The following is a 24,643-nucleotide window of genomic DNA, read 5'->3' as shown; positions in this document are numbered from 1 at the left end:
CCTTTTCCTAGCAGCCCCTTAAGCTCGCTGTCCAGTGACAGTGACCATCTGTAATAAGAGAACACTGTCTAGATACTGGCAGCACACTGAAAAAGGCTACAGTAACCTTAGATATTGATTCCTCCTTAATTTAAATAAGTAAAAGCAATCGTAAAGGGGCTAAAAAATTAAAAGAATTGCCAATTCCAGTCATAATTTGTTTAATTTATTCTTTAAGCCAACCTTTCGACCCTGGAGACTATAGGTCATCTTCAGAACTTATGCTAATTAAGAATTACAATATTTCGTACATTATTAACATCAAAGGTTGGTGTATCTTCTGTCCTGACTGTTCATTTTATTGAAAACAACTTTCACAAAGTGAAAAACAAAGTTTTGGTTTCTCTCTACAGTTTAATGTATAGATTTGTCAGCTCTTAAATGAATAAGAATTAAATATAAAACAATAATTCCAAATTTGAATATAATTGAAAGACAGAGTTGGTATTTCTTTCTGCGCAAATATTTAAGTAAATATAATAAGTTAGAACCTTGAGAATTATAGTGGTTTTTGTAAATATAAAAATTATTTTTCATTCATGGTACGTTCATAACTAAATTTCAATAGATAATGCATATACTACATAAATGCAATCAAGATTTATGTAATAGTTTTACAGAAATGGTGGTTATATACATGATATTCAATACAGATAAAGTTACAAACAAGAATTCTGAAATAAAAACAAGAAAGGAACTAATAAAAACAAAAAAAGCATTCTAACTCTTATGGGTTACTTTATACATATAATAATACAAGAGCGCTTTTAAATAAGTAACATCACGACTTATATAAAGTACTGTATACATACATTCATATATAGATGGAAAGCTCCAGTCTAGTTGAATTTGATATGATCATATGGGGTGCTTATAGTAACTTCAGTTTCTCTATACCACATTATCTTCACTGGCCATCGACTATTCTTCAGTTTGGTATACCTGAAGGTGTTACTTCTGCTCTGGATATCTACTAACTTGGCTGTGATTTCACTTACATTATTAGTATTTTTTTTTATAAATCTATTATTAAAGCCGTAACTCTTTTGCTTGTTATCATGTTGATATATATTTTTGTTTCTTTTACTTTGTAACAGTGTTTTCTCTAGAGAGAAGCGTGTAATACTTTCTAAACACTAGATTTAATGCTATAAGTATTACATCAATATTGTTTTAGTGTGCTTTCTGAATATTAAAATCTATTTGATTTTTATCTTGTATACAGTATGTAATTAGCGCCTCACTGGCTATTAATCACAGTCATTAAAAAAAACATCACAACCTAGAATGCAGGAACAAACATCTACAATATTGTAGAAGGGTAAGAAGAAAGACTTACGCTAGTAAGAACAATTTCCGGCAGCTAACTTAAGAGATTACAAACGAACGGTTAGAGGCGGGAAGTTGAATTGCAGTAATGGGCCCGATTCCCGGTCTTGGCATTGGATTTCATTTAATGATTTTTATATGAGAAATTTGTAGTAAATTATGTTTGCTCGTCGCCCCATCCACGTCACCTAATTTGGTAATGGGGCATAAAGCCCACTTTAGGCATTATTTTTAAAGAGGATAAGAAAGCAAAATACCCCTCAGCACTGGAGACCTAAGGGGTAACGCCTAAGTTGGGACGAGATGAATTATTCACCCCACTCACAGAAAGAGGGCCCCTGCAAAATCTCTGCATTAATTTAGAATTTTCCAAGAAGTAACTGCTAACTCTTTATTCAATCACATTTTAATCTATACTACACCTAAAATCTAATTTATATTCTTATATTGTTATTCTTAAGTAAATCTAGCTGGGTGTCTTAGAGTACTTAGAATGAGATTCAATATTCTTTTATCAAAAACTTACAATTCACCTTTTAACTTAGTGACAAATTTTCTGAACCCAGCATGACCTAAGATCTGATAAAGTCAGGATGGGTTATAAAAAAATTTGGCTTATATGTTGCCTTACATGTAGGCTTAAGTAACTACTTTTTCAGCTTAAAAGTTTCAAAGGCTTTAAAATGAATGGGTATCTCAATGTTGGAAGAATATACCCGCAAGGACTCGCCGATAGGACACACTTAGAGGTATCACCACTGTTGGACGCCAAAAGATCACCGCATCGGCCCAAACCTAGCTTGCAGCATTCCTAGCTAGACTAGTCACCTAATTCTAAAATCTAAACCCATCAAGTTCTGCATGGTATGTACGGAAATGAAAGGCTAAGCTTTGGCCCTAAGGTGGTTATAATGGCGACACTATTTGCAAGAGGATTCCAGGTGTTTCACTTTCATTTGAAATATATTTCTTGGAAACTGGTTACACTCTGGGAGTTGTAGCATCCACATATCTAGGATTTACTCTTCCATCTGAATTCTTTCTCTCAATCGAATTCCCAATTATAACTCGCCAATACATTTAAATATTTACTTCTAATACGTTTGCGGCATTTAAAGATGTCTAGAATCTAACAAAAACATTTTGATGGTCTCCCTGAGTGAAATCCCAAAAAAGAGATAGGCTGACTTTGTTGAGGAAAAGCAAGATGTTCGAATCACTAAATGAAATACAAGTTGAAGTAGCGGAATTGGAAAAGTCCTTACTGAAAAGAAGCGACAGGGTTCGGAAGAGAAAATTGCAAGAAGAAAGCATACACAAAGGAAAAGCGAGATAATTCTTTCAGCTGCCGTAAGGAAGATAATGTTGGCTCATTACCAGGACACATAATGAATAAAAGGAAACTATTATATTATCAAAAAATTACGTGCGCAGCTGTCATTTATTATTATTATTATTTTTGAGGACAACATACGTGAAATGCCATTGCTTACATTTCAAAAGCCTTTTTTGAAGTAAAAAATAAAAGAGAGAAAGAACCATTTTTGAAACAAACTAATGTTCACGGTTGTTGGAGGATTCAATTTGTCAAGGTAATTTACCAAGTTGAAAACTAGCCACCCCCTGGGGACAATCGTAATGTATGGCTGCAGAATCATTTCATAGAATGATGCATTCAAGCCTATTAAGGGCATTCACTGATTTCTCTTTTTAGGTTAATTTTTATTTTACACAGTAAAGAAACACTGTTTTTTCTTTATCGGCTTCCAGTACACAGTTCTTTCGCAACAGTCGCACGACCGACACTCACTTAGTCGCGGCGCATTTTCTCGCACAACTAATGCCACATAAGTTGATGAATACCGCCTCAGTGAACAACTGCCAACACACATCACAACAGCAGTCTTTGACTTCCTGTCAACGTCTTCACGCCAATGGGAAGCCATGAATGGAGGATAAGTTTACCCTTACCTGCTACAAAAATATTTTGGCCATTGAGATGCTAGCAGCAGAAGAAAGGCTTATCAATTACTCTCGCTGAGAATCTTCCACTTACTCGTAGCTCCCTGATAACCATCTATAACATTGTAGGTGGATTCTAAAAATGGAAGGAAGGTCTTGTGCAGAAGGTTTATTTTAAGCCAGAAGAACACTTGCCAGCTTATCTTGGTAAATCGACAAACTACCTGTCAGGCTGAGGTCTATGCTATTCTTCCTTGTATTTTGGCTAACCAGGGACAGAGCTCAGCTTCAAAATCGGATTTGTAACCACTCGGTTTGTCAGGCTTCGCTTAAAGCCTAAATTACTTTACCTTCTCCTCAAAACTGATACTAGAGTGTTCCAGGAAATTAGAGGTTTTTCCAGCGATGATGCTCTTCTAATGTGAATGAAAGTCACATGAATATTTCAGCAAATAAATTTATTGATTAGCCATATGAAGTTAATAAGATGACTGTGTTTTATATTTGTGTTTACGAATATTTATGATCAAAACGCTATTTAAAAAAATTAACCAATTGAGAGAGAGAAAGAAAGTAACAAAATCAATAAAAGCCGATTAATAAAAAAATTTGGAAATTTGATTTGAAGTTAATAACTTCACCTGTCAGAGGTACTGTAACAACTACTACTTCCAAAATCTTAGCTGAAAATAGGAAGAATTCTTGCCTACTTCAATACTCAGTATATATATTAAAAAAAAGTAATTATATTCGGGAGTAAAATACAGGGCAACAAAGGTGGTACATTCCAAATTTTAGCTCACGCCCCTCAAATGCACATATCCTCCAGAAATCTGGATTTGATTTGTCATTTCCGGCAATCATCCCAGAACATTCTATAGATTTAAAAACAAACAATGGAGTTAAGGTACGTACGTAAGTGCATTGTTATACCATAATGGGAATGGACAAGAATAAGGTTGACACATTTTAGCCTTATAATTTTTATTTTTTTAAAGTCACGTATCTTATTTATACACCAATTAAGGGATTACCTCCTCTCTCCTCGGTCATAACCAACTCTCTCACACGTCTGAACATATATGGAAACTGCTCATGCTACCTACCTTCCTACTTCAAATAAGCGTCATCTGGTTTATATCGCCAATACCTCAGATACTTTGTGGTAGCGACAACCTATCCACTAAGATAAAGTGTTGACCCTTTCAAAAAACATACCGTTACTTTCAAGTAAGTATGTATAAAAGACATGGCAAGAAAAACGGTGAATTTAACCTTTCCTATATAATAACCCAAGAACCAGTACAGGTTGCAAAGAAAAAGAAAAAAAAAGAACGAAGTATGCCTTATTTAGATCAATGAAGAATAATGGTTCTCGAAGATTACAGAAAGAAAAGTTAATGTAACTGTTCAAAGTGAGAACCAGAACTAAACAGGAAGTTAGAAAAAATGGAAATATTATAATGATGGGTTTAATAAAGGAAAAGAAGTAAAAAAAGCTATCATTTTCGGCAATATGGACTATAAATATTATAGAAATGTCTTTATTTACAAAACTACGTGATTGTTAGGATCCGTCCAAGTGAATCAAAGTATATATATGGTAACAAAGTCTACGTTGCAAATTTTACTACGTCATTCATTCATTCAAACTTGTTCTTTAGGCTCAGGATTTTAGATGTACGTATATAAACAAAAAAAAGTGAGTTGCGTTCCAATCGTAATCAAGAAGATCCATGGCTTAGAGAGGAAGAAATCAATCAATCAACAAAGAGTTGTAGGATGAACAAGAGTATGCTAGACGTTTGCCTTTAGTCAGTCAGTCAGTTCGTTTTCTCAAGTTTCTAATGGCCAGTCTCTTTTGAATCAATTTTACAATTCAATTTGGGCATTGGCTTCCCTCACAAGTTGCTAGAATACTGTATCCAGTTCGTGACAGCCCCCATTCTCATCCTTCAACTAATATGCCCCGGGTTACCCTCTACTTCTAGTGCCAAAGCCTGATGAACAGAGTACATATTATCTTGTAACATTCTTCATTCTATCCTACGCTCTAATTAAATTGTCCAACCACTCAACTCCTGGAGAATAACACACCCTGGCGTAATTCATGAAATAGTTCTTGCTCAAAATCTTCTTCTTTTTTTTTTTTTTTTATGAAAATTCAAAACATGTTCATGCAATGGCAATAGAAAGTAAAAGGACTTAGCCGCATGAGTCGCGGTTGATATTATTTGTGATAAGTACAGCCTAGTTATGAGGAAAAATGGAATAAATGATATTCAATTAAAAAAATGTATTTATTATTTCCAAATTTTTGTGTTTTTCGTTTAAAGTTCAAAATTTGAAAGTAATTACACTCAGCAAGTAGCAATTTGAATGATAATGTTAGACAATTTATTTATACTAATCTTAAAACTCCTTATTGTAATAAATAAAAAAAAGATTTTTTTTTTCTTACAAAAGTATTTACAATAATAACAGCCATTGAATAAATAATAATAAATTATTAAATACGTAGTTAAAAAAGTTTAATCTAATATAAAAAAGAAACATTATTTACCATTAATTAAAAAAGGAATACAATTGTAAACAAGAGTGCATTGTACAATTGTGTTCCCAATAAATAATTACTTCAATAAAGACTAGATATATTTTGGATACAAAATTAATGAAAATATTTTGTATTAATATATCCCTTATCCTACATAATAATAAGAAAAAATTCATTTATTACAATTATTTATTTGATAAAGCTGGCTATTTGTCTGGCTGGTTTAAATAACTCAGATAATAATTGATTTTTAATAATTAAAAAAGTATACATAAAAGGAAAGAAAGAATTTATAATAAGCAGACTAATAATAAGCGAAATGCTTTCTTATTCAAACAATAGAAAAGAATACCTTCCACATTCTATTCTTAAAAATTTTACAAAGAAAAGAAAATATAAGAAATCTAATTTTACAAACATTTTATGTGAAAGTTTTACAAATTGTTTTATTGTGTGTGTAAGTCAATATGTTCTGTCACAAAGAAATACATACAATTTATTTTCTTGTGATGCATGGTTCCAATACAATTGACTTTTTTACACAGAGGAGATTTGATTTTGTTCTCTATTAAAACATATTTAAATTTAGATTCCATTAGAACTTCATGATTTTAAATTTCATTAAGTATTAATGGTTGTTTCGAAACATTACTTTTCTTACGCAGTTTTTTTTATTAAATTTTTCGGAGTGAAGTAATCTTTATTTACACTATATATAAGGTATGATTATTATTATCATTATTTACAAATGACCTTTCTCCTTCTTTACATAAAACAATCTTTGATTTTTGTTCTCTCTTCTTAAAAAAAAAAAGAAAATACAAAAAACCTCTCAAGGATAGAAATTTTGTAAACCTTCATCGTAGAGTGCATTATAGGTGTTTCTCAATAAGAATATATCTGTTGGTCGACCGTTAAAGAAATAAGGTCCCTTGTCAAGCTGTGTGACTGGACTGTCAGGTTTCCAAGTGTAAACACCAGTAGGTTTGGCATTGGACACAAACTTGACCGGCAGGTTGATGAACTGTGAAGTCGGTCGTGTTTGTACAACTGGCGGTGGACGTAGAGTTGGCGGCCGGCTGACGTAACCAACCCCGGGTACCAGCATGTACGGGGTAGGTGGTAATCTGATGTAGTAGACTGGCGAATCTGGCTTCGGTCTGTAATGTAATAAAAAAAATCTTTATAAGTTGCTTTCTTAGCTGTTTTTGAAATTTCTTATGTATTTATTTAGCATGTATTTTATTGTTATTCACTACTAATAATGAGCTAATAGACTCTCGTTAATGTTTTAGTCCATTAATTTGGAAACAATTCCTAAAATGCCTAAAATTAAATTTTAAAATTAATTGTTTCAACTGTAGCAACTTTTAATTTTTCCAATCCAGGCTAGTTAATAAATAAGGTTCTTTTGGCATGACTTGTTTCGCAGTGCTGTTTACAAAACTAAGACATATAATAAGATGGAACGGAATCAAGAATGGTGCAAACAAAGAAGGAGTTATTTGATTGAACTAAGGAAGAATCGAAACAGGTAGGCTTTTTAAATTGACTCTTAAACAAGCGCATTTTCGATTCAGTTCGATGTGCCCCGAGAAATGCTTTGAAAACAATTTTTTAAAAAAATAATACTTTTCTATCTCATCTACTAATCCAAATAGAAATTCCCATGTTGCAAACACATACCCTGTCTTCTTTTTCTAAGCTTTAGAAGTTGAACTTAATGGAAAATGTTGAGGGAGAACTCAAAATCATAAAAGAAAACTCAATCTAATAGAAAGAAGGGGCTTTCTTGAAGAGATATATCAAACCAGCTATGAAAAAAATCTTTCATTTCATCCTAGTTTTCAGCCAAATACCACCACTTTCAGTCTTCTTCTTTAAGAAATTTAAGACTCAGAAAGGTTTCAGGGCATATGTGTCCAATGTTTCAGTGAACTAAGCACTTCTACCTTCTTGGATATCAGCGTTGCATTCTTCTGGAAAAAGTTATGAAGTCTTCTCCCGTTTTCCAAAAAATATTCCAAAAAGGATTACTCTGTTCCAAAACCTGGTATCACTCAAGCTCTCTAGGAAAATCCAAGGAATGAGAAGCCGAGAAAGATTGAGATAAACACTCCCTGGAGCAAGATTACTTCCCCAAATTGCCTTAGAGAGGACAGAACTCTGAGAATTTTATTTTCGCTGTTAGTTACTTGTCGTTTTGATTAGATCTTACTATCTAGATAGAATAATTAAATGGTTTTCCTTCTAGATATTCACGAAAATTTACAATGACTTTCTGGCACTTAGGATAAACGAATAATAGACTTAAATAAAGTTAACAATGGCAATATTATTTCACAAAGGAATTAGGGACTGCTAATAATTTACCTAAATACATTAAACAGACTTATCTGTTAACTGTGTAATGAAACCTCTACCACTCACCTAGATCCAGGCCTTGCTCTACTGGAAAGATCATTTGATCCGAATTCACCAGGATAATCTACAAACTGTTCAGTGTAGTCTGAATATTCATCAGCCGCTCCGTCAAGCAGAACTGGCGGTGCATCTAAGTAGGATTCAGAGAAATATGCAAGTGATTTAGCAGATCGGGATGATGGTTCTGTATCTTCAGCAGCAGTTCCAACTGTGAGGCTGCACGCTGATAGTAATATCCAGAAAAGCATCTGGAACAAGAATTAAAATATAATATAAATAGAGTGGTATTAAAACAAGTTTGCAATATGAAAAAAGTGCGTTCGACGGATAAAATCAGAGAACTATTGTAGTATCTTGTTGTTGCCTAAAACAATAGCTTTTTATCAAATAACCATTTTTAAATTGAATGTTGTCTTAAAAGCAATCATCTTCTACTTATTAAATTACTAGTAAACTTACTGGACTCAGGTAAACACTGTTCACAAGGTTTGAATCTACTTAAAAAGCTGAATAGAATAGCTAAAATGATAATGCTAATGTCACCGAATGTCGCTTAGAATCTCCATTTACCACATTAGTTACGCTACCTATCTGGCAGTCTATTTTCTCGTGAAACTGCCAGAACGGAATTTCATAAAATTTGGAATTCCTTCTTCACTCTATAGTTAGCATAAAATAATATATAGCGTAAGTTGAATGGCGAAATTGACTCGAAAGGTATAAGTGTCGGAGGTGAGGTGGTCACAGATCATTGAATTAGATAATGTCTTCTTTAATATTTACTTTCTGGGAAATCATTTTTAGAATAATATTGGCCTATCATTAAGTTATTAAAAAAATATATATATTTTCTCTAACATCTAATAGTAGGAAGTGCTCAAATTTTGCAAATTGAAGTTTATACCTTACGTGTAAATAAGACTTATTTTTCTCAGGACGTTTGTAACCGTTTGCATGATTTTAAGTAGTTCTATTCCGTTAGTATGCTGACGAGTTTGTAACCCAGTTGGTTCCCTGCGGGCCTAGCCCAAGCTACTCTTCCATCTTACTCTGTGGGCTCTCCCTAACCCGAGATCGAAGTGGTTCTGTAGCTGTGTCATAATGGATCCTTCATTGGGTAAATCAGCCTCCTCATCTTCACGAACTCTAAAGTATCCAGAAATCCACTGAAGGGCCATCTAGATGTTCTGTTTTTATCCGTTATTCCGTTTGTAATCTCATTAATTTGCTTTTCATTGTGCCTGCTCCAGAGATGAGCCTATGATCTATCTTTATGGTAAGGTAAGAGCATCTTACAAAGAACAAGGAATGTTTGCCCTATCTTAAGTTATGTTAGAAAACACTAGACTTTGATGGAAAGTGTAAATCACTATTGCAGAGGTTAGTCTATTCACTTCCGTGCATCTTACACTGTCCAGGAACCTACAAGAGAACGAGTTGCTTACCATTTTACAAACTGTGGTTGCTTGCTTAGCTTACAGAAGTTTCAACTATTCCCGGAGTGTAATACCAATGCTAAGAAAACCCAGGCTCTCGGAAGGGGATTCGATGGAATCACACTCATTAGAAATAGTTTCTTTCTCCCCTCCCCAAAAAAAAGTTTTTGGAGTTCTTTAGTTATAAAGAAACGTTTTTAAGTGGCAAACTGGGTTATGACATCTTATGAGTATTCTCTGTGCAATGTTTATGGTAAACTTTTTATCTAGATTACAATTTTAAGAACTCTATTAAAGCTGAAACTCCGCTGAATAAATGATCTCTTGCTGGATGCCTTTAATGACAAACCGTCGTGGAAGGAGTGGAAGAATGTAGATGAAGAGCGCCAGATAATTGTTGACTTTCCTGGAATACAATGGATTGAGTCTGTGTGAAAGAGAGAGGGATTGAGCAAGAGAGAGGGAGAAAGGACATGCTAAACCAGCACGTCGCAGCCATCATCCTCTTGGATTGGTACTGTGGAAATTCTAAGCGTATGAGTCAACTTAATGTTGGCTATATAATGCTTTGTCATAGGGTATGCACTTTGCTATCTAGGTCATCTGAAAGGAACTTTACAGTAAATAACCATGGCCATGTAAATAGTTGCACGACTGACTAACTTTGATGTTGTTGATAGGTACTTCGTTTTTATGTGGTTTTGCAAATAATTAATAATTGTCACATTAACAATAACTTATAGTTCATTTTTACACTACTACTTCTTCACTATCTATGGTGCAATAAACAGAACACTTAAAAATCAAACAAAACCGGAAAGAAAATTAAAATTTTACAAAACTATGGCTGTGCCGCTGCTCACTTACGGAAGCGAATCTTGGGTTACCAGAGCTAAAGATAAAAGTAATACCTATACAAAGTGCAGAGATGCGGATTCCTAAGAAGAGCTAAGGGATGCACAAAAAGAGAGAGGATACGGAATGTTGACATACGAGAGGAATTGAATATATACAATATTAAGGAATTTATAGAAGTAGAGAGAGGTGGAGGGAGCACCTTAATCGTACGCCAACTAGAAGAGTACCGGTAATGGTCAACAAATACAGCCCTAGAGGACAACCTAGAATAGGATGACCATTGAAAAGATGGAGATGAAAAAAAGAAAAAGGAATTGTGAAGACGGAACAGGCATGTTGCCTAATCCCTGAAGTGTAGAATAATAGTAGTAATAATAATAATAGTAATAATAATAATAGTAATAATAATAATAATAATAATAATAATAATAAGGGAAGGGATTAGCTATGAGGTTAGCATACTGGACTCCCACGCGGAGGTCCCGGGTTCGAATCCAGCAGCTGACCCTTAGATTTTCTCTTCCTAGGAGCTTGGGAAACAAATCGTTCACTATATTTCCCATTTCGATCTCATCCATCAGACATTGACCTGCAGGCCTTCTCAACTTCTTATTTACGGTTCTATAACCTAGCCCCCACGGATCACGGTCTACATCTTCTACCAGTGCTTTCCAACAAGTGAATTTGCTTCTGTTAATGGAATTCCGGAGTCTCTGTTTCGCAACCTTGTATGCCCTTTGATTTGCCAGCACCTCTTCTCTTCCTCTTGAACGCTGAGCTATGCGTCTAAGTTGGAGACAGTGCCTTCTCAATTCTGCTATCTCCTCGTTCCACCAATAGACTGGGGATCTGCCGGGCTTCAACATCTTCTTCTTGCGGGGCATCGACGCATCGCAGGCCTCAGAAATGACTAATAATAATAATAATAATAATAATAATAATAATAATAATAATAACAATAACAATTTCGTAACCTGGAGCTCCACTAACCTTGCTGGTCAAGGTTCAGCGTCGGATGCGCATGGGTTACAAGAACATCTGCCATCCCAAGTAGTGGAGCAATATGTTCGAGAAGAACAGATATTAGAGGCGCTAATAACCTCAGCTGTTAAAGCGCCAAAAAAAAAAAAAAATAAAAAATAAAAAAATAATAACAATAATAATAATATCGGCTAACATTTTGCCCACGATATTCTCTGGGGTAATGCTCCTCCTATCTCCAACTCCAGTTGCATTCTTTGATGGCCCATCTCTTACACTCGAAAAATTTGTTCCGTGCATCGTCCTGAACTTTTTTACAATAAACACAGCAAGGGCTCTCTACTTTTTTCATGGTGTTCAGATACTTTCTGAAGCAGCCATGACCTGTTAGAAACTGAATCAAGTAGAAATTTACTTGACTATGTTTCCTAACATACCATCCTTTAATCCTAAGAATCAACTCTTTTGTCCATGCTGCCTTCTTGCTACAGGACTCCCATTCTACTTGCCACTTCTTCAGGGTGTCTCGTCTTGCCTCCATTTTAATTAGCCATCGGTTTTCTCCTGTTCTTTCATATATGGCCTTTCGCTCCTGAGCGAGGAGGTAGATCGGGAGAAACTGTTCGGTAAGCAGAAGCTAACCGAAGGACCCCTCTTCGTTACACTGCAGGTAGTATCTAATAATAATAATAATTCTTATAATAATAATAATACAATAGTAATACATTTTTTTAAAAAAAACATGGCTAATTGTTATAAATCAAGTTCCAAAGAATACAATAACATTTCAATTCGTTAAGAATCTTCTGTAAATTAACTGGCACAAAACTTAATGTTAACTACACCATCTGCATACGTAAAGCTTACAATCAAACTTCATCCCAGCTAAACACAATCTTCCAGATAGGAAGAACATGAAAAGAATAAAAAATGGAAACAGCAGCAAAAAAACAAATACTCTTTCTTGAAGCCGACCTTAGTTTCAAAACTCTGCAAAGTCCAGTCAGGCTGAACTTTTGCCATCACTGCGCAAATTCCAGCAACAAAAAGCCCAGTGAATGTTTTAAACCATTTTTTTTGTTTTGTTTTTCCTTCCTTTTAATGCCAAAAATTCTACAGTCCTGGGGGATCCTTTTATTAAAACATTCTTCTTCTCCAGCTTGCCTAATTAAAACTGTAGGTGTTTCAATGTGAGTTATGCAAAAAATGTCAGGTATTAAAATAATAATGGCAGAGTGGTAGAAAAAAAAAAGAAAGAAATTACTTCTAGATTTGTGTGCAACTTTTAATGCCATTATATTTGTTTGCTTTGCAATAAAAAAAAAGTTACTCACTGGTAATAAATTTTATTAGCAACAAATTGCAACCAAACAGTGGGCACAATTCTGCAAAGTTTAAACTATAAAATGCGGAAGCGGTTTTGTCAACGCGCCTGGTTAAGAAATTTTATAAAGGATCAATTAAGATTCCTACGTGTTTGATTATTATCAGTTTAAAAGTGTTAACAAATTGAGTTCTGTTGATATTATTTTATGGAAATTAAGTGTCTGGTTTCTAACTTTACTGTCCTCATCTGAAAATGGACTTCGTTTGAAAATATTTTCAAGTTAGTTTAATTAATAACGTTCTTTCGTTTATCATTTTTGAGATAACTGCTAACACTTAACACTAGATTTACCAGCTATTTAAATATACCCATTTCTACCAAGACCAGTCAAAATGAAACTGTCTTTAAGAAAATTGCTCAGTGAGGTTTCCAGTCATTATTTACTTTTAAAAAATAACAAAATAAATTTAATAATTCATTGTAATACATAAATAGATTTATAGAAATTATCAACTAATCAAACTTTTAGTTGTTTTTTGTAAATCGGTCACAATTTTTACACACGTAGACTTTTCTCTGTGTACACTTTCCGCATAAATTTTAACATAGAATCTCGGTGATATCACGTCTAGCCATAGTTGAAGAAAAAAATGTTGGTCCCCACTTGTTATTCCATAAGTATTCAAGTCTCAAATTTTTTCCTTCGTACGCCCCATGTACATACAATATTGCAATAAACGCCTTCAATTTTGCTTGCGTAAGTGTCCATTTTTTCCCCCAAAACTCGAGAGGCTTCTAACTCTGTACAAGTTCTTATATGTTCTAAGATGTGATGGTCAATTAGTAATAAAAATGCGCTACTTAGCTCCCCCCTTCATAATATTTCTTTTTTCAGGGTTCATCCTTGAAAATACTCTGAACTGGTAATCTTCCAGAAACACCCCTTTCTTCAATTTGTTTTTCCAAATAGTTCCCCGCCTGAAGCAATTTCAGTTTGCTGATCTTGTATTTCATTTTCATCTTCCTCTTCAGTACTGGGAAGGCAATCGTGTACATCTTCGTCTACGTTGATTTGGAATGTTTTCGTAATCACTGTCGCTTGGCTCATTTCCATTGTCCTTATCAGAAATTCTATTATCACTACTCTCTATATTCTATAATAATACTGTCATCGCTACTGCCGTGTCAATAACTTTGGTTCTCTAATAATTCACTTTCGCCAACATATAGTTCATCATTTTCAACATCCGACCATTCCATAGGTATGCTGGTTAGATTTTCCAAATACGCAGAAGGTTTCATTCGTTTTGCCATTTTCAGGGCCTGACGATAACCATAAAAATAAGTTGGAACTAATAGTACGAGGTTATATATAATAGGATAGTATCTCTCTCTGTATTTAGTCTTCTTACTGAAGAATCTATTTTTGAATACTTCAACATCTACATAAATGTTTTTTACCAGTGTCACAACAAAATCTTACAGCCGACGCCTCAAAATTCAATGAACGAATATAGTAGTAGTTTAGCGATGAAGTTGCGATAACGTTTGCTAACCGAATTTATTACAGAGCGATAATGATTTTACTATACCACACGATTAGAATCGTAACAACACTTTCCCGGAATCATATATTTTGTCCCGAAAAAATGTTGCAGTACTTACTTTGATGTCATTTCATCAAATAGAAACTTGCACCAGTCATTTGGACTGGTACTGGTACAAGTGTCAATAACAAAAAATATATTTGTTACGAATATATATAAAATAATATAAAGTTCATAAATCTGATTCTTTAGTTATAGCTACAAAAGTCATGATATCATTACAGAAAGAAAATGTTATATGCAGTAGGAATTTTAAATTGAAATTGCAAGACCAGTCATTTTGACTGGTCTGGTAAATCTAGTGTTAAATGTAAAATAACGCCTATTTTTTCAGGCGGGCCCAACTACCAAATTTAGGTTTAGTGGACGAAGGTGGCTAGCAAACATGCTTTACTATTTAATTCTCCTATTAACCAACTAAGAATCAAGCCGGGTGCTACAATACTTCTTTAGCTTTGCGAGCCTCGCCACTAACCACTACTGTGCCGAGTTAGCTTCCGGTAAATAATTAACTTGTAAACTATAAAAAAGAAAGAAGTGACGTCATAAATAGAAGATTCCGGTCTCAGTACTCAGAAAGCACTTCCTAAAATAAACACAATTTTAAACAGTTATTTCATTTTTGTGTTAATAGTATATTCATAAGTTTGTATGTTGTTTAAACGGTTGGCTCCTCCGAGTAATTCGTCGAAATGAAGAAAAGAAGAGGGCTCGCATGTTGCTAATAGGCTGCCCAGAGCATGAGAGAGGGGTGGAAAAAACACAACGTCCATTTATGTGTGCAGAGTTGGCAGGATGTAACTGGAAAGTGAGAAGTATGAAGTGTTTTAGAGGATGATCTAACGGCTTCGGGCCACTGACCGCCCTTGGACGGCCTTCAAAGTCGCGTCTCAACTCTTGCACCGCTCAGCAAAAACACCCAACAAGCATCTTCTTCTCTGTTTGTTCACCATTTCCGGCCATTCTTTCTTCTGTTTTCTCCTCATCAGAATCATTATTTTTGTACAGTAATTAAGAAACTGTACGACCATGATTTCTCAATTCTTCTTCACCATGACCTTCAATCACCAACTACTTTATTCCTTTCTCTTGTAAACTGGTAAGGAAAGTACTATGATCATGCGCAGTATAAATTAGCACCTCGAGAATTGTAGTAACGGAGAGCCATGAGCGTGTTCACTACAAATTTTTTTGTCCTAAGTCTTTTTAAAGTAATCCTTTCAGTAGTCAGTCTAGGAACTTCTTGCGACTTTTGTACCCTAAACAATGCCACATCTTTTTTGAAATGATTTTTTTTATTGAAATTACTAAATATAATTAAATTAATTAATTGAGTTTGGAAATCGTTAGAGTCGTTTGCCAGAAAATTCTAAAAAATACAGATTAGAAGTATCAAATTTGAACATAGACCAATTTGTAAAAAAAGATACTTGTTCGTACGTTCTCAAAAAACAGGAAATAGTTCAGATTACAATGCCATACTGTTGTTATTGTTCTTTTAGAACTCCTTTACCAAAATCGTTGAACTCAATACTTATTTCCGGTTCAGCAAATAACTGAGTATTTATTAAGTTCTAAAAGATTGCAGGAAAAAAAAAATCTACCTTTCTTTCTTTTTCATATTTCCATTCATCATCAGACTGTAGCTGAAACGTTCTGTCTCTTTGTAGAGTGAATTTATTGCACATCATTTGCGAGAAAACATATTGCCCGCATAATGTGACTAGTTTCAAATGTACTCGCTAAAACTACTGCCATGACCCACACTTTTATATTTTCTCTCTCCTTAGTACTCTCTTTCTATCGCCCTCATCTTCAATAGTAAATATAAGCAATAATAAAACATCAATAGATGCGACTTCAGCTGCACACTACGTCATCAATACCTTACTATTATTCTGTCATGTAATAAATCTATTTTAGATTTATTCACTATACAGTTTTGTCATAAGCTAATCGAAATGTGGAAATAAATGGCGGTATAAACATACTTATTTATATCAGATGGTAAGAACTTATTTATAAAAGTTACTTTATACATTTTATTATTTAGAAAGCTCACTTTCTTAACTATAATTCGTTCAAGAACTTTCTAGAGACTACAAGCTTTTAAGCTTCCAGCAAGACACAGGTATCCAGCTTTAAAGGCATACTTATGCTTAAACGATTGCCCAGGCTATCAACCATTAACGAAGGGATGTCAATCGGGCTTGCACTAACGCCAAATCTCACCCTGAGATGGCTAATCTATCATCATTTATTTCCTTATTACGAAGTCCTTCTTCCCGTTACAGATTTATATGAATATAAGTGATTCTTAATAAAAATAGAATACGCACACTGTTATTCAATCAAACTCTTATTCGTTTTAATTAACCATTGTATGAATGACAAATACGTCTGACTAAATAGTGAAGAGGAGGAGATAAGTTTATCGATTAATTTAGGTAATAATCGTATATTGCGATAGTAGGAGTAGCAAGGCAGCCCTCTAAGAGTGTCCTTCATATTCTTGATGACGATACACATCCCTATAGGGTTAAATATCATAGTAACGTTCGGTTTTAGAAAACATTCGACTGCCACCAGTTCTGTTTTGTTAAATGGCAGCCTTAAGCGAATAATCTTTAACAATGACGTATTCATAAGTGAACATTGTGCAGTTTTCTTTTTTATTTACTAATAAAATAATCAACATTCCCTGACTTTTCCATTTCTTCTTGTATTTGTATAAAACAGAAAATATTATGCCAGAAAAATCTCGATATTTGATGTATTTTTTGATGAACTATTTTTATTGCATATTCATCAAATACATACGGGAGAAAAATTGTTTGATTAAAATTTAAAGTGTATTTCAATGTGAAATAATTGACAATAAAAAATTGACCAATCAAAATGGAGAATTGAAACTGTGAAATGTGGGGGCGGTTTGGGGAGCCAATAAAAGTTATTGTAAACCATGTTAGTCACGCCTTAGGCAATTGCTAGGTAACGCCTATACCAATAGTAAAAAGGAATTATATTTTGAAAACTCTGAAAGAAACTAAGTGAGTTAGAACCATGAAAAGAGAAAGAGAAAACAGCCATATGTGTATATGAGCAAAACTGGGGCAGAATTTTGTGAACAATTAAATGCGTTTTTTGCAAAACCAAAATTGTAGCGCACCATTCAACGATTTAATACTTAAAACCAACTACAAATACGGAAAAAAAAAAATGACATCCAACTGTAGTTAATCAGTTGTAACAGCAGTAATTTTAGATCGAAGTTGATTTGAATTGATTTCTCACTTAACATTCAAAATGTAGCAAGTTAGAAAGTTGATTGTTTGAGAAAACAATGAACTTTCAAAAATCTATGTTAGATGATGTCACTGACGGATCTAACATTATTATCCATAAATAGGTGCGAAGGCTACTTACTCATTTTCTCCCCAACGTAATCACAAACCATTCTACAGTAGGTCTTTTTTCACTCTCTCGTTTTGATAGGTATCCTCCGTATCCTCCGTACTAAGGTTCCCTCAATATGTCCATTGTTAGCCACTTAATAACTATAGCCTATAGCATCTAACCTACAATAAGGCTGGCCACCTACTTATACAAAAACGAATAAAACTGACATACCCATCTATTCTTTGTTAAGTTATATACAATTTCCAAGCTCACTGGAATCTCGATTATAGGTTTCAAAGACATTATTTGTTTTGTTTTTTATTGGTTCTGTCTTTTTCTTTTTCCCTGTCTTTCCCACTTTAAGTTAGACTGGCTCCCTGTGCACGTAATAATGGGTTAAGTTCGATTAAGTATAAGTAGCAAGAAAATAATATTACGGCCTCATCTTCTAGCTCCTTTCTTTAATCTTAATCCAAGTTAAGAAGTACAGAAAGCAATAAACTTCATATTCCTTTAGGATCTCTGTTTAAAAATAAATATCTTTAGAGGTTTACATAAAAAACACTTACCAATTAAAGAAAGTAATTCAGAATCCTAAATAATAAGATTTGTATTTCCTTTTGAACAATTTACTTTTGAACTTGGAATTATAGCGATGCATTTATTATTAAGTTACAATACTAGCGCTAACACTAAATAATTTCTCTTACTTCAACAAAATAAGTTGCTTAAACGTTTATATCTATGGCGGAGCTTTAACGATCAACTACTAAATTAGATTTTGTTCTTAACAATTTTTCAACTAATGAAAACTTAGTTTCACACATAATTCTAACTGGATGTATGATGAATACCATGAGAGGAAATGATTGTTCGAAGAATGTAGGTCTCCATTATAATAGTAAAGGTGTAGAATGAGTAAATATGAATGAGTTTATATGATGATGATCTTGGGTTTGTCCTTGGATTAGCTAAACACAAGAAGTGTCCACATTCTGAAAAACTTTATGATTGTATGTAACTGCAGTAAAATGTCTGAAGATTTACTGTTAAGAAATAGAATAGGAGAGTTAATTTCAGTCAGAGAGCGGCTATCTTTTTCTATTTTTTGTTTAAACCATTTTTACTTAACAGTAAAAGTAGAAACCTCAACTCGAATATAAGAACACAATCAATGGAGTAACTGAATATTTTCCCCGTGAATGTAAACAAAAGATGAAAATTGTGAGAATAGAAAACAATGGATCAGCGAGCCAGCTCTGTGGTTTTGTTCTATTTTTGGGGTTTTATGAATTTCTAGGGCACATGGGAAACTGGACCATGACAAGAGAGCCGCCGGCCTGGCTTTTATTGTTAAACCGCAGATAGCAGCACAATCTCATTTCATTTGGTTTTCCTCACAGCTGTCAAACAAGTATTGCAAGGGTCACTCCACATTCTGTAATATCTGTCCATTTCCAATTATCTTCATGACGGGCCCCCATAGATCCCACTAATCACGGTTTTTGTATTTATTAATATTATTGTAGTGAAATTGGATCGTGATTCTTGACTAAGTAACTGATATTACACATTGCATGTAAACTCAGCTGTCAAATCCCATAGCATAGCAAGGATATTTCCTAATGACTTCCACTGAATATCTGTATCAGGTGAATAAAATAGAGTTCATAATGAACAAGAGAGCTCCCTCTCTATAAAGTAACTGCGTGTGAAATTCTAAATTAGTGTTTATTTGCCAATAAGCATGTCTGTTAGCTTACAAATCAATCTTTTATTTTTAATATTTTTTTAGAGAATTTCAATTAGTAGTTAGATTTTCATTTAAAACCAAAATCTCCGTCTTAATACATCTGAGAATGCATTTACCAAAAAATAAATTACTTCAAATATTTTTATACAAAATAATCCGGTTTGGTTTGAAAATGAATGACAACTCTTAACTGAATCAATCTGGAAGTTTCTTAATAAGAAATTTTGTTCGCTTTGCTTAAATTCTTGACTCAAAATTAAATTTAGAAAAAGTCATTTAATTTAATGAAGGCGGTTTACCAAGATTACTGAATATTAATTTAGAAACCATTAAAAGTCTGTATTAAATACAGTTTAGGATGATTATACTATATATTTTTAGAAATTTGTTATATTTATGTTATAATAGTTGAAATTTACATAAAACGGCAAAATAATAATAATAATCTGAAAGGAAGGAAACAATGCATTTGTCTTTTTTGTGGATTTTTTTTTTTTTTCTTCAAAAGACTAAATATAGAATTAAGTGACAATAATAAAATAGAATGTGAAAATGATGGCTAATTAGTCGGCACCCATCTCTATGATTATACTGGTCCAGGGGGCCAGCTGACTTCTAATTTAGACAGCTGACGATGATTAATTATACTCATTAAGTGTTTATGTCACCACGACCCCACACTAACTAAGTTTCTGGCCACCCTTTAACTTCTTAAACACTGGATTGGCTAAGTAAAGTATCTAAAGGGGTGCTTAACCACTCTTCATTGTTAATCTTCTCTTCAGATGGGGAGGTCCTTATGAAGAAGGATCAAGTTTTCATTAACTTGAAAAAAAAAAAAGTTGAACTTTAGTGCCACAATCTTATAAATGAAAAGTTTGATTGGAATAAAGTGCTCTTGTCAAAACAGATTAAGTTAGTTTTGCAGTAGAATATTACTCTTTTTAACAGCTTTATAAGATTTTAGGCCCCACGATAGCCAAGCGGTTAGAGGCGAGACCAGCAAAGCTAATATGTATTGTGGTACTGGGTTCGATTCCCCGGTCTTAAGCCTTGGATTTTATTTAATGGTTAATAAAAGAAATTTACAGTAAATTATGTTTGTTATTCGCCTCTGTCCACGACATCTAATTGGTAGTAAAACCCGCCTGAAAAAAGTAGGCATTACTTTACTTTACTTTTATTCTAAGATTTTAAAATTCTTTCAATTTAATAATCAAATTGATCCTTAGAATCTCTAAACCCTGTAAACAGAAAACGTAATCGTAAAAATAGTTAATTTCGCTGCATAATTAATAAACTGCTCATTGTGTTATATCGTTTGATGCCCTGCAGCAGAAAGTTGCAGCCACTAATTCTAGGACACACTAAGTGGACCTATACTCCATCAAATCCTAACAAACCATAAAAGGGCTCGTCTACTGCTAGCAAATAACCAGTTTAATTCAAAAGGTAAAAAGACTAATCATTTCTGATGACTTTGAAAAAAATAAATATAGACAACCATTAATTTCTGCAACTACTTGAGCTACTTGATGATTACTAATTAAGCGAAAGATCAAAGAAAATTCGCCGACTGTTTATCTCTTAGGGTTGTCTAAGCTGATCATAATTTAAACCGATTACAGTCACCTTCCACACAGTTAAATATTTATGCATATATATATTTATCCAATTCCAGACTTTGAGGTAAAAAACCCAAATACAAATTGAGAAAATTTTAAATTAAAAAAGAATATCTTATACAGGGTGTATGCGGAGGAGTGGTCGAACTTCGGGAAGTGATTCACCAGCTCAATACAGAGCCTCAAAACGTTTCTTATAAACAATGAAATTTTTACTAAGTCTAAAAAATTCGTTCTCGATGATTTTTGTTAAAATTTTCAACTGCATTTTTTCTATGATTAATGAACCAATGAGTCACATAATTTCAGAAAAAGTGGCGCATTTGTTGAGCTTCAAGATCATATGGACTTTTTTGGTTTTTAATAAAACCCTACCCCGAACAGAGGGGTGTAAATGCTGAAAACTGGGATTTTGCATAACCGACTTTTCACTACTAATTTACTCAAATGTCAAATTTTGGAGAAGGAACAAAAAGAAAAGTAACCATTTTATTTTTAAACAATTATTATTTAATAAAACGGAAGTAAAAAATACAGTAGCAATAAAGCAAAATAATAGCATTTGAGCTGCTGAATCACCTCCCGAAGTTTCGACCATTCCTCCTCATACACCCTGTATACCAGATATACAAGGCAGTTTTTGACTGGGAGATTGAAGGATAGAAGGAAAAGGAGGAAGAGCTAGGCAAGATCTGTGGCCTCTAAAAATCTTGAAAATAATTTAAAATAAATATGATTGTTTATTACAACAGGTTGCTTCCAAATTTAATATTGATGGAGCACTTTTTGGATAATTTGTTAAAACACACAGAAACCTAATCTTGTAAAGTCGCTTTCCCGATCAATTTGTAATTGTAGCAATGATTTTAATAATACTTGATTTTATATAAGCTGAAGAATTGTATCTTATTCTAAATTAGCTTTATAAAGGGATTTCCTTACGTAAACCCCAGCAAAGCCGGGTAAACATTTGAGATTAAAGTGGTAGGTGGGTAAATAAAATGTGAATTTTAAAGAAATCGGTTCAAGAAAACCTCACAATTTGAATTTCCTGTGAAACTCAATTTGACCCAATGGCAATACCTTCTCTTACCTACTCCTTAATTTATTGAACTTTAAAACACGTTTATTGTGTTTCAAAAAACGTTTTAATAAAAAACAAATCGTAAACCAAACGGTATTTCATTTTTCTAATAATAAAAATGACTACAGTAAATCACTAAGGATTTAAAGTTAGTCTGTTTGAAATATTATATTTCAAGAATCGTATTTTGGAAAAGAAGAAGCCGGCTCTAAACTGAAGATAAATTGAACAAAAGAATTACGGTAATTATTGTTAGTGTAGTTGTAATATAAAAATAAAGAACCAATGGGAAGACTGATAGTGTAAATGACAGTCACGAAGCGACGAAGCATACAGAGAGAGTCTGCTTATCTCCCCCAATATCCAAAGCCAAGCACCTGTGAGGCTGTTATCTGTTCTTACTCGAATACATATGTGGAAGTAAAGAATATTGAACAAAGAATAGCCTTTGGCTGTAATGTCTACATCTATGTATTTAAATAGCTATAAATGTAAGTGGATATATAAATAACATCTACTGTCAGCTAAAAAGTTCTCTAATAGTACCAAACCCATTTATCTACATCTGATCAATGAGCTATAACAGTTATATTTAAAGAGAATAGAGTTTGGTACCCTTTAATACTAGAATCTTATCAATCCATCCTATGTATCCGAAACAACTAATATCCAGCAGATATCTTTACGGTCAAACTAGACGAAAAAACCTTATTTTTCCATTAATATTGCATTCTTAAGTACAAATGCAGGCTACCCAGATTGTGCAATCCACCAGTAATTAGCTTAGTAATTGGCTTAGTAATTAATTTACTGAAGCAGAAAACCTAATCTTTACGGTATAACTAGTCAAGAATTCCTTATTTTTCCATTAATCTTGCATTCTTAAGCTCAAATTCAGGCTACCCTGATTGTACTATCCACCCCTGGCGTAGTTATTAATACACAGCATCAAAAATGTCCACCTGTGCCGTTCTCTAGGCGAGAATTCCTTATTTTTCTATTATTTTTGCAATGTTAACTACAAACTTGAACTACCCTGTCCTTAAGATTCATGACGGGCTTAGCTATTAATTCATTGAACCAGAAATCTTTTTCTCCATGGCCATGTGAAAAATCAGTCTTTAGCACAAGGGTTACAGTTGTTCGGGAAAATACTACTTTATAGTATGTACCTGATTTCCATTTCATATCAACATCGAGCAATTTGAGTAACTTGGTACACTAATGGTTAGTTTTGAGTTGTTTCATCACTTATTGTGTCTAATTGATGTTTTTCCTTATTTAAAGCGCATATGTAGGAAAAATATTGAGCATAACTTGTGCGGAAGTGTTTTTTCATTCAAGTGGTTTCAATGAAATTCCACAATTGTAAGAAAAGAATCACATCCGTTCTAGTCATAAAAATAATTGTTAATATGTGGAAACAAGAACATAAAGTGTTATTATTATTAAGATAATAGTTTAAATAGATAAAAGATAATTTTTAACAATATTAATTCAAAAATTCTCTCCTAAAACTTATTTTATTAACTATTTCTACTTGAACAACAAAAATACTTTATATAAACACAATAACAAAGTTATGGAAATAAAAATACAGAACTAATGATTGACAAAAGGTCTCCAGGATGGACAACAAAGCAAGAGGAAATATACAAGTATTTATGTATACATATATAATAATGAAGAGAGGTCGCAAACATGTTGGGAACGTTTAAAGGCTGAACAAAAGGATAAATGCATTTTACCAGGATCTTGCTATTGCTTTATTGTTATCATTACTGACAGTTCTTCAAAAACTTTCAATCCAATATAGTGAAAGATTTGCATAACAAGAGAAAGACATTCTTTCATTTATCTGCCACAATTTTTATTATCCTTTCCAGGAAGACGTTGATATACGTTGATTTTTTTTCTTTTTTACAGCTAATAAAAGGATTTATCAATCTTCAAAAGGAACAGTTTTTTCCTTTTGCAAGAATATAGAATGCTAAAAATATTTCACCAATAACAACTCATACATTATCTTCTTCCATTCTGTAGTTGGTCAGAAGTATTATTAGAATCGTTCGTACATAATGCTACTGATTTAATAAAGGAATGAATGAGTTTAAGTTATTTTGGGCTTTGATCTGGGAATTTTGTAGTTAGAATGTTTGATAAGAAAAAGAAATAAATGGTAAAGGACCAATAGTAATAGCAATCAATAGCAAAGTGTTGAAGTAACATTTAAAATCAATGGAACATGCTGTGAATTAAAAAAGC

The 24,643-nt window shown here is 33.3% G+C and overlaps 1 protein-coding gene across 1 annotated transcript in view; it reads right to left on the bottom strand.

Annotated features, from left to right (window-relative positions):
* Positions 1-5,654: 5,654 nt before the first annotated feature.
* LOC141449976 (uncharacterized) overlaps positions 5,655-24,643 on the bottom strand; it is a 100,015-nt gene continuing 81,026 nt past the window's right edge. Inside the window, exons 3-4 of the mRNA XM_074119956.1 lie at positions 8,315-8,556; positions 5,655-7,044 (exon numbers count right to left, since the gene is read on the bottom strand). Coding sequence (XP_073976057.1) covers positions 6,717-7,044; positions 8,315-8,556 — 570 coding nt within the window. The 3' untranslated portion in view covers positions 5,655-6,716. The remainder of the gene's footprint in view (positions 7,045-8,314; positions 8,557-24,643) is intronic.

This window comes from Rhodnius prolixus, unplaced genomic scaffold, assembly GCF_049639745.1.
Source record: "Rhodnius prolixus isolate KJV_2025 unplaced genomic scaffold, Rpr scaffold_2, whole genome shotgun sequence".
NCBI classification, from domain to species: Eukaryota; Metazoa; Arthropoda; class Insecta; order Hemiptera; family Reduviidae; genus Rhodnius; species Rhodnius prolixus.
This window is presented reverse-complemented; position numbering and strand designations above follow the sequence as displayed.